This window comes from Coccomyxa subellipsoidea (genome assembly GCF_000258705.1).
Source record: "Coccomyxa subellipsoidea C-169, whole genome shotgun sequence".
Classification (NCBI taxonomy): domain Eukaryota; kingdom Viridiplantae; phylum Chlorophyta; class Trebouxiophyceae; family Coccomyxaceae; genus Coccomyxa; species Coccomyxa subellipsoidea.
In genome coordinates, this window is record NW_005178042.1 from 242,129 (window position 1) to 257,075 (window position 14,947).

The 14,947-nt window shown below is 52.4% G+C and overlaps 3 protein-coding genes across 3 annotated transcripts; 2 read left to right on the plus strand and 1 right to left on the minus strand.

The window, feature by feature from the left end:
- Window positions 1–1,005: 1,005 nt before the first annotated feature.
- COCSUDRAFT_55104 (hypothetical protein) lies at window positions 1,006–2,131 on the plus strand (the record flags this gene model as incomplete). Its single annotated transcript, XM_005651568.1, has 5 exons — window positions 1,006–1,082; window positions 1,303–1,384; window positions 1,517–1,612; window positions 1,727–1,801; window positions 2,006–2,131. 5 exons carry the CDS (start codon window positions 1,006–1,008, stop codon window positions 2,129–2,131), a joined length of 456 nt encoding a protein of 151 aa, XP_005651625.1.
- A 2,683-nt stretch (window positions 2,132–4,814) lies between these two features.
- Window positions 4,815–9,588, minus strand: COCSUDRAFT_55105 (hypothetical protein; the record flags this gene model as incomplete). The annotated part of the gene is made up of 9 exons (XM_005651569.1): window positions 4,815–4,913; window positions 5,477–5,620; window positions 5,958–6,074; window positions 6,446–6,571; window positions 6,834–7,003; window positions 7,255–7,354; window positions 7,778–7,903; window positions 8,431–8,643; window positions 9,022–9,588. The coding sequence occupies 9 exons, from the start codon at window positions 9,586–9,588 to the stop codon at window positions 4,815–4,817; spliced, it is 1,662 nt and encodes a 553-aa protein (XP_005651626.1).
- A 1,118-nt stretch (window positions 9,589–10,706) lies between these two features.
- Window positions 10,707–14,584, plus strand: COCSUDRAFT_45725 (hypothetical protein; the record flags this gene model as incomplete). The annotated part of the gene is made up of 6 exons (XM_005651570.1): window positions 10,707–10,764; window positions 11,127–11,401; window positions 11,750–11,905; window positions 12,352–12,459; window positions 13,189–13,326; window positions 13,703–14,584. The coding sequence occupies 6 exons, from the start codon at window positions 10,707–10,709 to the stop codon at window positions 13,859–13,861; spliced, it is 894 nt and encodes a 297-aa protein (XP_005651627.1). The 3' UTR covers window positions 13,862–14,584.
- Between the last annotated feature and the right edge of the window lie 363 nt (window positions 14,585–14,947).

Consider the following 14,947-nt stretch of genomic DNA (forward strand, 5'->3'; position numbering starts at 1 on the left):
CATTATTTGGCGGTACTCAAGAATAAGAAATTGATTGAAGACAGTCGAGTCAGTGCCTTCTCCTTGGTGGCAGGCAGTTCTGATTCCCGAATCGAAGGCCCCCCGTTCGAAGGTTCCCCTTCGTCAACTCTGGCCTCGTCAAGTATCTCGTTTCGACTCGAGGACTCCTAAGATGGTCGTAGTTTGTTGCGCCGTCTGATCTATTCCTCGAGAGATAGAACACTAATTTCCGAGAGCACGGCCACGTTTGCGGTCTTGGGCAGGCCCCTTGTGCTCTGATCTTCACTTCCCAAGCATCTTTTATCAGGTGGGCGGTGCTATACCCACCATCAGCCGGTGTTTTCTCAGTCTTCACTACCAAATCCTTCTCAAATCACATATGTCGCATAGGGGAGTAAGACAGAGGAGAAAGAGTACTGGAAGGAGTTTCCCTTCCTGTATCTTGTTTTCGCTGTGGTAGTGGATAAGGTTCTTGCGACGCTGTATAAGGCCAGTTGTAAGATGAAAGAAGTACAACTCGCTCAGCTGCAGTTCTGCATTGAACCGCAGCGATCAACACCTGTGTGACCTGCAGAGGTGAAACAAGGAGGAATCACGAGGCATGTTATGATACTGGCGAAGATCCAGAGTGGCGCACGCTTGGACGGCAGACTGTGAAGAATGCTGATAAGTGTGTGCGGAGATCAGGATTAGAGCAAAATACTCTCCTGCTAGTGCTTCTTTGCTGGGGGCTTTATTACAATAAATTGCGGCATGGTGTGTGAAACAAGGTGCATGCTGCAGGCTCACAGCAGCCAAGACTTCAGTGAAGGAGGATGGGGCTCCTTTGACTGAAGCCAAGCAAGTGCACGAGAGTCTGGGCAGTGACTTTGGGCCAAGTTGGTGCGATCCTGACAGATTTTATGGGAGACTTGAGTAGACAATTTTTTGGCACCTGTTCAAAATGTTGTGCGGCTCATAGTTAAGAGAGATGCATTTTGCAGGCTTACAACGCCGGGGACTTCCATGAAGCAGATTGAGGCTCCTTTGAATGAAGCCAAGGACGCGCAAAGCACCCTGGACAGTCACTTTGGGCTCAGCAGGTGCGACAATGGCCGATTGACAGGGAGACTGAGTAATACAATGGCACAGCTGTGGCAGGTCACGCTGAAGCATGCATTGTGGCATGGTTTTAGCCCTCACAGCTACTAGTGCAATTCCTTCCCGGAACTCTTGTTGCTATGTTGAAGCTTGCCCGGAGAATACTTGTTGCCCAGTTCAACATTTCATGTTCGTTTGAAGCCAGAGGCTGTTCATCCGCAGGGAGGTGGCCGTTGTGGCTCCTGCACCTTCCGTGGACGATGAACATGATTCTGAGATTGAAGAGGAAGAATATGGATCTGAGGTAAATTTGCTGATCACTGTGGGCGTTTAATGATCCGGATTTGTTTGATATAAGCCACCATGGGTGTGAACCAATGCTTGGCATTGCTTGCATCCCATAGATCATAACTGAAGGGGGCCTTTTGGGGACCAGGAAGAACCAGATCCTGAACTGGAAGCTGCCCTCCAGGAGTTCATGTTAAAGGTGGAGGACGACATGAAGAATGTGGTGTGTGACTCTGTTGTCGTGGTGCTTCAAATTCCCTTTACCTTGCTGCATGCACTTTCTACTCTGGCAGTCAAGCAGGAGCACTCTGGCGCTCCTCTTACCAGAAGCCTGATATTCAGATTGTGTGGGGGTCAGATGAAAGATCGAGTGTTTGAGGACAAGGACTTCGATCCTGAGTGGGCCAAGATAATGAACAAAGCTGACTACAAGGTAATTGCACACGAGAAACGAATGCACGAACTGCTGGACAGTGTTGTGCCCATGAAGTAGTCAGAATAGCACACTCTGAGATCAGCGTTGCCTCGCATTTGTGCTTCAATCATGACCGGCATGACAGGTGCAGCTGTGGCATTGCTTGTGCGCAGACATTGATCATGAGCTAAATCTGTGGCTTAAAGCTTTATACTGTGGCAGGAGTTCAGAGAGGCAATGCTGAACCAGCCAGTCCCGCGCTGCTACCTGGACGAGGAGGGCTGTAGCCAGTTGAAGTGTAGCTGGGAGCAGTATGCTTTGTCTGAGTTCTTTTACAACTGGGTGTGACCCACATCAGGGGGTCACGTGTCCCCAAGCCTCTGCTCATAACCTTGAGTCCTGTTCTGCTGTGATAGAAGCACTCCTGGGCCAGCTTGTATAATACGAATCGTTCAGACTGCCTGCGGGGGCCTGGTTGACCCAGGCCCCTGGAATGTGGATTGTCATCAGCTGGCCATTTGGATGTTGGATGTTGCCTTTGGACACAGATTGCGTCCTCTAAGAGAAAAGCTGCCCGAGGAAGGGCAGATAGGCTGTCCAAGACGGGCACCAGCTTCCCTTGGCTTCGCGTGACCGTGTCACTCTTGAAAGGAGAATTTCAGCAGGCTCATTGTCCTCAACGGGACTGTCGCTGGTCGTTTGTTGTTTGATTCTTCGAGTTGGCCAAAGACCTTCCAACACCTCATAAGCAATTCCTTTTCGCTGCCGTATCTCCGGTTGGGTCTAATTTTGTCCTCCTCATCAATATAGAACCAAGCAGAAGTTTTGAGTCGCGCCATAAGAATCTCGATGGGACGTCCGCTTACCTTCAATAACAGCAGCGAAGTCAGGTATCAACCAACCAAAGTTGCCATCTAGAGTGACCCTTACCTGTAAATAAAAGGTAGATGAGAGCTCAATTTGCTGCCATGAGTCTGTCCCTATCCAAGACAATCGATTACTCTGTTCGCCAGCCTGACGACGACAAGCACAGGCAGCTGTAAGCTTTGCATCTCGGCTTGCTTCCTTCATGCATGCATGTTCGCACAGCCATCAGACCTGACAAAATTCTTTAGCGGGACCGCAGTGGTGCTGAATTGTCTGAGGCCCTGGAAACTGTGGAAGACACAGCTGCAGTGTGGATCAGGGGCGACAATTTCAGTGGCTTGTGTCCTGACATCAATGATCATCCACAAGAACCCCATAAAATTGATTGAACCTGCAGTGCATGAATCTTGCACACTACCGTATTGACGGATTAGGAGAATTGCTAGTTTATCTCATCCTTACGTAATTGCAGTGTTACACATGGCCAGGACCTGGACCCAGCACCTTAGCAACACAGCTCGGATCCCAAATTTATTTGGCAAGTTTCTCACAGAGAGAATACCATCAGAAGAGAGCGCAGATCAGTACAAGTTCTGACCCACCCCATACGCATTGCCATCCACAGTGCATGCACACCAGCCCTCCACAGTGTCAGCAGTGCTGACTGTGTGGAAGACACACTGCCATCCATGCCTCATGGAACACAATCAGAACATTGCCAGACACTCGGCACATCCCACATGAACAAAATGCATGCCCGGCATGCCGCAATGCAGTCCGCCGGAAGAAAAAGAATCACAAACATCTTCAAGTCAACCATAATGACCGATCAGTCATGCCCCAGAGACAGACTGTAACACAGAGGGAGCCGCCAAGGCAAAAAAAAATCGGATTCAACTAATCCTCATATAACTTTTATTCCTGTGGGACACCAAAACACTTGCAACGTGGATATGTCATTTCAGATCTGATGCGTTGTCAAGTTTCCATTCTACCGACACAGCTGCCAGTGGGACTCGCAAGTACCACCGCAAAAGTGAATTCAAGGCTAAACACAGCGTAGAGATAAACGTTTGGAGCCTTGGGGCGTTTGGAGCCTTGGGGCGCAAAGAAATACAAGCATCCTCTAATTATCCTTCAATTCAAACCTTTTCTTGCTGAATGGTGCCTCCCAGGGTCACCGCCTATGCTACTGAAGTATCAGAGAGTCAATTATCTTTTCCCGGAGAGAGGCATACAGCGCGCGGCAGAAACTGCAGCGAAGAGGGTTCAACAGAGGCATTCCCTCCTCGCATGCATGCTTCACTGCCGCGCACTGATGCATACCCAAGACACAGTTGTCTTGCAAGCCGGTCCCCCCACAATGGGGGAGCCATAAAAAAATGGGACATGCTACAGCACAGCAATGTCTCCAGAGCAAGAAGGACAGTTTTTTCAAAAGGGAAGCCAGAATCAATCCTGATTTCAAGTTCAAACCAACTGAAACACCGCAGCACACCCTATGAGATCTAGAAATCAGTAGAAATCCTGGCAGCACTCTGACTCGAGCCAGCCCCTTCCCTGAAAGGAAGGCAGTCTGCAGAAATGTATTGAAACCAGTGGCACCACAAATCAATATTGAAGTAAACCTGCAATTAAATACCCGGGTCACATCGCAAAATGGACACGCGGGGTACCGCAAATAAATAAGGCCCAGTCTTCTCGAGTGTCTCCCCCTAGGCAAAGGGGGGTAGAAATGTCGACGCACAGCAATTTGGCATTCCTCAATCATCCATAATTGGAAACTTCACGGCATGGGAAGCAGCCATCTTGCTTCTCCCCCTGTCTGCCACCCCAGCAGCACATCTCACAGGCTACCTGCAATAGTGCAGGGATCACCTGTTTTCACTGCTGGCAAAATGGCAGCCTTTGCCGGCCTTTCTCATGCCTGCCTGGCCTCATATCTTCCAGTACTCATGTATCAGTATTTCTGGAACGATCCACTGTCTCCATTGCTGTGTAAGCTGCATTGCATGCATGCGTTTTTTAGTTGCACTCGCTCCCGCAGGAGGTCTTCTTTTCTGCTGCCCCGAAATAGGGCTCAATACTGGCGCTTGCTATGGCTGGCTGGCCAACAAGGCCACTCCTACAGCAGGAGTGTATCTGCAGGCGACGTCGGACATATTCAGAGGCCAGCGCGCAGCAGGCTCAGCAAAGCGATGATGTCAAGGGAGCCCGGGTGCGCCAGCATGTCACACATCGCCTGCTGCAAGGGTGACACCACCTGCGCACATGTATCCAAAGTGATCAGACTGGAGCTGCTCCTTGCTGTGAGTCAACGACTGAACTGCAATGTAACTTAAGGTGAGCGAGGCATTTGGCCGAGACTGGCTGGCTCCTCTCACAGTTGCTAAAGGGGCGGCAATCCTCAGGGGAACAAAAAATGGTTGTGTACAATTTTTTGCAGACATCTCACACATCCTTCTAATGCAGCATGTGCAGATACCAACAAAAAGCCATTCATAAGGGCTGGTATTGCACATGGTGACCCAACTGATTCGTTCAGGTCTTTTCTCTGCAGACTCGAGATGTCGGCTGGACAAAATTGGGTGGGCACATGTGTGATGGCTCAATACACGTAGTGATCAGAGTACCAAATTGTGGAAAACCATGACAGAAAAATCACACCTGTCTGAAGGCGGCATGGACTTGATCAACACATTCCTTAGGGTGCATGGTCATTTAGAGCCATGGCAGACAAGTCCACCCGTCTGGAGGTGGCATGGCTTGTCAAAAACATGATGTAGAGGGCCAGGTTGTATAGGGCACGTGACAGTAAAATCACACCTGTCTGAAGGCGGCGTGGGCGTCACGCATGAGGGTGTGCTCGGAGCGGATGCTGGCCTGAAGGCGCTTGGAAGCTTCACGAACGCGCAGGAACGTGCGGCTGCCCTCCCATGTGTTGCCTGCCTCCGGGTCCGGGCACACCTCCTGGGACACCGCCACAGATTCTTTAGATAGAAGAAGCAGAGACAGCAATGCCATTAAAGCACCTAAGCCTGGCTGTCACAGCGGTTGCCCTATCAAAAAAGCAGTGACAGGGATCAACCTGCAACTTACTGCTTATCTCTTTTGAGAACTGGGTCCTATCAGCCGCGATAGCCAAGGCCTCAGCCACTGATATTCACAATCTCACCCCAGCTACCAGCAGCAGCTTGGTTGTGAGTAACAAACACGGTCAGACAACTTGATTCCCCCCTAGAAAGGTATGGCTGAGCACCACGATCCTCACATGCAGCAATGAACATGACAAAAATCATGTACACACCTTGAGCATGGCGGAGACGTGGAAGCGCTCTGCAGTCACATTGAGCAGCTGATCCACCAGCCGCCGGTGCACCTGCTTCAAAGCAGCTCTCTGCCCAGAACTCAGGCCCAGCTGCGCCTGCATTAGAAGAGAAACTCGAATTAGACTCTTCCCACGAATGTTTTTCGTCTTCTTCTTACGCACACGGTCGACAGCCCCAGATTACAAAGAATGACCGAAAGAAATGTTTTCTGGCAATCTTTTTCGCAAATAGGGGCATGTAAATGTTGACATAAGGTACGTCCTGCATGCACGCATGCAGGCAAGGAGAGAGGCGTCAAGGTCGATTACGCTTTTGACTTAATGCAATATATCATGCAACCAGCATTTCTGGACAAGGTGGATTAATGCATTCACTCATGCAACCAGCATTTCTGGACAAGGTGGATTAATGCAATCACTCATGCAACCACCATTTCTGGACAAGGTGGATAAGGTCAGAGGCTCACCAGGATGGATTGCCACTTGAGGGTGAAGGGCAGGCAGAGGCCGTCGTCGTCCTGTCGCTGCGCCATAGCCGCCATTCGCTGCAGGGCCCTTGGGCAATGCTCCCAAAGGTGCGCCTCGGAGTCACCCTGAGGCACCACACAACAATTCAGATCACCCAATTCACGTCAAACACAAGTCAAGGTTGCTTCGCATCCAGTGAAAATTGCCAGAAATCCTTGATTGATCCATGAGCAAGAGTTGGTAAGCCCAACAGGCGTCTGTCCCCATGCAGGGAGTGCATCTGCTGGCTCACTGTTAGTGTAAACTCATCCTAGCAGATACTTGATGGGAAGCTTTCCGCTGTCTTCCTCAATTTCTGACTCTGCTGCATCTGGGGCGCTGACTCACCCAGAGGGTGACGAGCTGCAGCAGCTGAGCATGCGCAGCGCTGCCTTCATTTTGAACGCCGCACTGGAACAGGTGGCTAAGATAGGCGCCGTACTGCTGCCTGAACAGGAACACGTCCTCGGGTGACATCAGCGCCACCTCAGCCGCGCTGACTGCGCCCTTGCCCATGCCTGTTTTGGCACCAGCATGCCACACCATCAGTACCCATGCAAATGCCCCAGCTGACAAGTGAGTAACCAGGTCGTGCTTATTCCAAGTCTGGAGAAACCTGTACAGATGGCTTTCTTCACCCAAGAAAAGGCTCCAGGCTGCTGTAAACACATTTGATGTCCAAACATTGTGAGATGCATGCGAGAGGGTCAGAACAAATAGACAGCAAGGAGCAAGCAGGCACACCACAGCAAAAATGTTGATGTCTCACCAAGCGAGATGCAGGTGAAGAGTGCTGCCAGCTTCTGGTGTGCACCGGTGGTGGCAGCGCTGTTGGCAGCGCCCCACAACGCATCCTCATCCAAGCTCTCCTGCACAGGAAAAGAATGTAGCATCTTGAGCAGCCATGTGCATACTGGAAGGGCACACAGGCCCTGTAGACTTGCAAAGTGGTCTAGCCTAAAACGCATTGATCTCTCCCATGCACACTTCTTCTGACGTTCTTCTGATCGTCACAGTCGCTTGATAGGACGATCACACTGGCGTGCAGGACCCATATTTTGCCCATCACATGCGATGCGCTGCTGCACTGTGTTGGGCCAAATAGACACCATTCTACTACTACGAGGCAGTTCCTTCTGCCAAGTGTCGCAAATTTTCTCAGACCGTTTAGGCGACATGCTGGGTGCTGACTTTGACAATCCGAGTTGAAATCCGAGAAGCCCCATTTCATTGCAGGCAATGCAGACTAATCGACTGACTAACTGAATGACTGATAGACAGCTGGGGCTCACCAGGTGGCCCTGCTCGGAAGCTTCCAGCAGCTGGTTGTCTGCGCGCAGGCCAGCATTGACGAGCGTCAGATGCTTCAGCCGCTCCTCCAGCTCTGCCCTCTTCCCCTCCGAAACCTCCAGCTTCTCCTGCCACAAACCACAACCAGCATCTGAGCCCCAGCAGAACAGAATGCTTGCATGCGCGCTCTGAGATGAGCTCACCCTAGGCCTTGTGACATCAGCAGTTGGGGATGAAGAACAAACGTTTGTTACAAGTGCGATCTGAGTGCATTCCCTTGTGCAGATGTGGCCCGGTGAAATCCATCAAATTGCCAGTGCTGGAGCCCCCCCTTTTTGTGCGCCAAAGAGCAATTATGCTGACAGGCAAGTTCATTGGCATGCAGCAGTGTGCGCAATGACTCGCGCCTTATGTCAACGCTGCATGGGTCAGACCTGCAGATCTGCTGTAACAGGCAGCGCCAGTGGCATGCAGCAAATTGGGAGGTGACTCAGACTTCATGAGAACGGTCAAAGCTGTAGGGATATACACATCAGGCAACGCCACTGACATGCAGTCATGACTACTGCAATTGCTGCACATTCAGCGCTACAGAGATGTTTTTGCAACGGCCAGGAGGTGACTCATGCGAGGCGACTCACGGGAGGTGACTCACCCGCTGGCGCTGGCGGTGAAGTTGCTGGTTACGGGCGTTGCGTGCGCGGGCAGCCTCATCGCGCGGGGTTTTGTTCTCGGGGGAGGCCCGGCTGTGAGGGGACGCCCTCTTGCGCGTGGCCGCCGCCTTGCTCTGCCGCTCCCGGGAGCTGCTGCCTGACCGGCTGCCCGAAGCTGCTCCACTCGTCATGGGCCTTGACAGCTCCGCCACTTCCTGCAGACATCACCGGGGCACACATGATGTCACACGCAGCAGACAATGAGTGGGCCCCGGGTAAGTGACAAGCCTCAAACACAGTACGGTAGACAGGCATGCAATGTGGTAATGTGGTGTTCTATGGTATGCCTGCCGGGAAGGGACATTGCATTGCAATGATTGAGCTGCACCAAGGAGCGACGCCCCGGCTGCCTGGGGGGCGGCACAACTACTGAGCACCGTGCCCATGGCTGATTGGGTCTTGCTTGGATCTGGCGAATCCATCAAGGGGTGGGATATGTGGCGGCCATTAAGTGCAGCTTGTCTGCAGAGGCAACTTGCCTCTCGGCAGGAAAAGCGTATAACAATTATTAAAAAGAGTGAGGGGGGTGTCACCTGTGCAGGTGAGAAGGCGCCTGCAGGGTCGCTGATGCTGCGCATGCTGTTCCAGCACGCCTTGGCCCGTTCCTGGTCGGCTGCAGGCATGTGCGGGGGCAGGCTTGGGGCGATCAGGAGGGGTGGATCCCTCCTGAAGGCGATGATGGGGTCGGGGATCTTCAGCTCGGTGGTCGTGTTTGTCGACAGGCTGCCCTTGGACAGCTCCTCGAGCAGATCCATATCCAAGAAATCCAGTATCGCCTCGTCTGGCTGAACCCCAGGCGCCTTGCTTGTCCCAGCGAAACTCTGCGCGTCTGGCGTGATGGAGGCCCTCACAGCATTGTGGCTGTGCGCCGCTGCGCTGTCCTCTGTCGCCAGGCTGGCGATCCTACCGTCTGAAATCTCCGCCCAATCATTGAATTGCGACCAGCTGAGCACCGCGGAGCGCTGGGGCTGTGAGTGCGGTGTGAATGGTGCGCTGGTGGCCGACAGCAGGCGTGACTCTTCGGGCCAGGCCGAATTGCTCGTCGCTGGCCATACTCTTCCAATATTATCGTGCATTGTCATCAGTCCCACCAGGCTCATGAGAAATACGTGCTTCCTCCGAACTCCTGCAGGCGTTCACTTAATTCACTCTCGCGTAGACGGGCTATAAGGCTCACACGCTGCACTGGAAAGTACCCAAGAGGGTTGGGATCCTGCAAAATAAATTCTACAAGGCTAACAAGACCGAACACTGGGCGTGCCTGCTACTGGGGAGGCGCTTGGTGGTTCATCAGGGTGCGCTTGGCAAGCCGGTTTCTAAATGAGGTGCGACCCCAAAGACCTGCAAACAGCATAATCCAGTCTTGAGGACTAAAATAAATCTTGATTCGGGACAAAATGAATACATTAAACGTGTACGCTCTGCGGGCACCAGTGAAAGCACAACTTCGCACAACACACAGACGGGCATCCGGAGTCACAGTCGCACCTCAACCTCCGTAGCAAATAGCGAAATGTAGTCCTGTGGGGACTGTGGGTGAGCTGAATATGGTGTTTTGATGCGAGATACCACAGCGCCACCCACGATCTCAAAGCGCGTGAGGCTTTTGTCGACGTCACTGATGCGACGCACGTGGCTGGCGTCACGAGGGAAATGCTACGGATATTTACGGCCGTTTCTGCGACGCACGCATTCAAACTTTGATACAACAAAAGGGCACGCCCTGCACAGCTGCTATCATTTCTTCGTGCAGCAATACTTTTCACAAAGAACATTCCAAATTACTCACTTGCTCCTTCTGAAGACTCTCTCTCGAATTGATCCCGGCTGAGGCCTCCCGGTGTAATCACCGTCCAGAAATAGGAGGAGGGAAGAGGCACTCTTGAGAATATCGAATCGAACGGTGTCAGGAGCCTGCTAGGTGCTCTCAAGGTATATTTCTGGGACAACAGAGCTGTGAAAATCAGAGGAAGAGCTGCTGCTGGTGTCTGTAACAGGGTAACGTGCAGTAGAGTGATGACAAATAGTTGTTAGTAGGGAGAGGAGCAAGCTCCCAGACACTTTCAGGTTCCAAACGGAATCATTTTGTATATGTTTTCGTTCACCGAAATGTACAAGGTAGTGAAAATAGTGTCTATTAATGAGGAAGTGCGGGGCATTGGTGGTAACTGATATGTCTTCTGCAGGAAAATTTTAGGCCCGAGAGGCTGGAAATACGATGACCTATTACATCCAAACAGGGATATTGCTGCTCGTGTGCACATCAGCTGTACAAGGTAGCTCCCTTTCGAGGCACATCATACTCAGGATGTCTGCCCTGCCTTCTTTGACACTCACACATCTTTACAGATTAAAGCATGCTTTGGTACAAGACTCCCAGTTCGATACATCCTCCTGCATGTTGAGCACGTCTGCACCATCATGGATGCAAACAATTACACACTGTGCTTGCTTCTGTATAGTGAAAGAGGCCTTGCCCATGTCAGACAGTAGCATGCTTGCTGAACGGCCGCACATGCATGACAGCTGCAGGCTGGCCTGGTGGGCCTTCCCAGGGGCAGACAGCAGATAGAAATCAGAAGAAAGATACTTTCTTTAATACATTACCTTGGCTTAAATTTCCTGTCTACAGGCGCAGGGACTGGCAGGAAGCTGCTGTACGAGGACACCCAGACCGCGTCCTTCTCCGGCGGCGCGGCGGCAGCGCAGCAGCAGGGAGCCGGCAGCAGCGCGGCGGCAGTGCAGCAGCAGGGAGCCGGCAGCAGCGCGGCGTACCAGTCCAGTCAGACGGCAGGTGCCGGCTCGCAGGCGGCACCTGCTGGCAACACGTGGCAGGACGCTCTGGGCACAATTCAGCGCAGCGCCGCAGCCGCTCTGAACGCCAACAGCGCCCCCGTGCAGCAGCTGCAGCAGGTGACATCCCCACTCTTTTCGTCCAGCCGCACAAGCCGCCAGGGGGGTGATCAAGCTTTGCCATGCGAGTCCATGCGGGATTGCTAATGAAATCGCTCCCAGTCGCCTCTCACACACCTTATTGCAAGGTTGGCTGTGGTTGTCAATATCCACCCGAGTGTCTCATGCAGAGATGAATTGCACCCGGGGGAAAGTCAGGTATCTTGCTCGGCTGGCACCTCACATGCAGCTGCGAATCACCACAGATCGCGCACTGCGGCAACTCTGGGAATGATTGTGAGGGCCGTACAGATACATGTCTGTTGGTGTGATTCTGATTCTGAGCAAGCATATTTGTTGCTGCTGTAGACAACGCAGCAGGCGGCCGGCGCCACAGGGACCCAGACCACACCAAAGAATGTGCTTGTGGACTTGGCCCCGGGTGCGACCGTGGGCTTTGGCAACCAGAACGGCTACCCCAAAATCTCCGCGCAGGCCCCCGGCAGCGGCTTCTCCGTTGCGCAGGTGCGTCAGACCATATAATGAAGTTTTGGGCAAATCACCTCAAAGCATGCGAGCCAATCGTGATATTCTGAGCTGCCTCTCTGCTTGGCTGCCATTTCCAAGGCAATGGGATGGGGTTTGAGGATCATTAAGGTTGTGTATTCCAAGGCACCTTAGATTTTCCCAAGTTTCAGCTGTGATGAGGGTAGCAAGTTTGAGTAACCCGGGGCAGATCGGCGGATCACTAGTATCAAATTAAATTCAGTCCTTGCGGAGTCAGCCAAGAAAATGCGCATTACTTGGGTCTGCTCTGGTCCTAGTAACTCACACATTCCAGATTTAGCCTTGACATGAGGGATGACATGGCGAGAAGCTGCTGTGGTCGGGTTATAATCCGCGCTATGAAGCCATGCTTGTCAGATGCAGCAAGGTGACATAACAAAAGATTTCTGTGGTGTCCTGAACAGGCGCCTGGCAAGGCCAACCCGGACGTGTCCTTCAAGGTGGGGCCGCAGGACTCCCCAGTGGCAGTCACCCTGGGCCAGCAGCCCGGCCTGGACGGCGGCGCCGACAAGGTGGGGCCGAGCCTGTCTTTTGCAGCTGTACTTGATGATGGTGTGTGGACAGTATTTGTCTGCGTGCTGACAAAGTACCCCTCAATACAAATGACAGAGGCACCATGGTACGTATATCTTCTGGAACTCTGGGTGATGCTGATCAACCTGCAAAGGACACAGCTGATCAAAACACTGCCGCGGCAAAACTGCTGCCGCTGTGGCAAACCTCACCCCTCTGACAGCGAATTGCGCGATTACCATTGCCCCTCCATTACCTGGCCATCTGACATGTGGTCCTGGCATCTTGTGGGCCATGTCCTGTACTGTATGTCTCCACCGGAAGGTAAAAATAGGATGCCAGGGGTTGTCTGCAGCGGTAGATCCTGTATCAACAGCATTCAAGGTCTTGTGAGATCCACACTTGGGATCCAACCAATATGTGACCCTCTGGCTGGCAGCGTGCATGCAGGATCTGTGCACACTTTCCAGTTCGTTGCATGCACCAACTAACAGACCATCAGCACACCATCAGTAACCCATTCAAGATGTACTCTGCATGACTTTGCATGGCCCCGGCTGGCTAACCCCAAAATGCTAAGCACTGTGCCCGCAATTGGCGGGGTATTGTTTGGATCTGGCAAGTCCATCATGGGGTAGGAATTTGGCAACCATTCCAAATTACTGTAACAGACGTTGGCAGGGAAAGGCTGTAACAATGAGAAGAGAGAACAAATATTGTGTGCGCAGGAGGAGAGCGGCCTGAGCGGGACGTTGAACCTGGGCCACTACGGCGTGAGCCAGTCCAACAGCTTTGAGGCAATCAATATCAACCCATCCGCCACCGAGCTTATCACCCCCTTTGCCAAGCTCAGCGTCCCCTACAAGGTGTGCTTCTTCCTTCGAGTGTCGCATGCATCCGGCATGTGTGCAGCGCCAATTTTGCAGATGCAGATCAAGCGATGCATGCGGCGCCAGTCTGGCAGCTTTGGGTCACCAAAATGCATGCATCTTAATTGCTACAGCTGCATTTGAGCCGCACGGAGTACAGGTCAAGAAGATACAGCAACTGCTTTGCTGGGCTCTGCAGAGCTCAGTGAGCCTCAATCCATTGCACATTTGACTCCATCGCACGGGTGTTCTGTGTACAAATGTACCTCGATGGGCCCAGAATGAGAATGTCTTCTTGCTGGCACCGAGTACTTCTGCATTGTAGAGGCGCATAGCAGTGTATTCACTTTAACTATCTGTGTGTGTCTCGCAGGCGTTCACATCCGTGGGCCCGGCGCTGCAGCAGATCCCGGGGCAGCTTGCGCAGCTGACGCGCGTGTTCCAGGTTCAGAGCACCGCGTCAGCCCCGGCCCCCGCCGTTTCAGCGGCGCTGGCGCCGTCCGCAGGCATTGCCTCCCAGGCCGCGCCCTGATCTGGCAAGCCGCACCTCGTGTCCTGTTCAGGCTTCTGCGCGGCTGGATGCCTGATCAGGTGGACTGCGGAATGCGCCCTCCTCAGGCAGCGGCCTACCCTGGCAGGCTTGGCTGGATGCCTGTTCAGGCAATGGACACCTCCTGCTCTGTTAAGGCTGCAGAGGTGCTCATAGGCTGATGAAAGGATATAGCCGGGGCACGAGATCTAGCCTGTCAGGCGAAGATTAGGGGGGCAGATTGATGTTCAAACAGCCTGACGGAGCCGAATGACTTGCAATGCGGAGCTGCACATGCAGGTAAAAGGCAGTGTTAGATTGCTGTGCAGTCAATGGGGTGTAGGCAGTTCAGGGATTGAGCAGCAGCTTGTTCTGGTTAGCAAGAGCACCTAAACTAAACCTGTAGCAACCGATGAGCGTAAGGACTAAAGTATTGCAGACAAGTCATTTACGCTGCGGTTTATCAAAAATAACGGACCTGTCAACACCTTGACAACCGTTGCAACAATTGTGACTGGTTTGGCTGTTTGCATTGCTGACCTATGCAAGACTAACAGCATGGCGAGAACGGTTGAAATTCTGCCTTGGTAGCTTTTTAATGCATGCCAAGTCAGGTATTCACTTTGCAAGTCAGTCACAAATATATCAGAAAGTTGGCAGTTGCTTCAATTGAGAGGTGATTAGTTTGCCTTAATCCTGGCAGAACACATGAAATCCAAGTGGTCGAACCTCCCTTGAAAGCTTAAGGCTCTTGAGACATGCCAACATAATCACAGTCACTCGCTGGCAGAGGTCGCAGGTGCCCTCTCGCATAAGTTTAATCTGCTCTATCACATCATCGCCGGGTGCCTAATGGAATACAAGGCAAAACCCTGTTTTTCTTTCCCAATGCAAAAGTGCTTCTGTTCATCATGCTGATAACATTATTATCCATTGAGTGGACACGCGCATGCGTATACAGCAGGGGGAGTTTTTCTTCTTACCCCCCCCCCCCCCCTGACGCCCACCGTTGGCATTTCTTCTGGACTCCCAGTGACAGCTACATCTGCCATAACACCCAACTTGCAGAAAGTTCCAGGGAATATATCT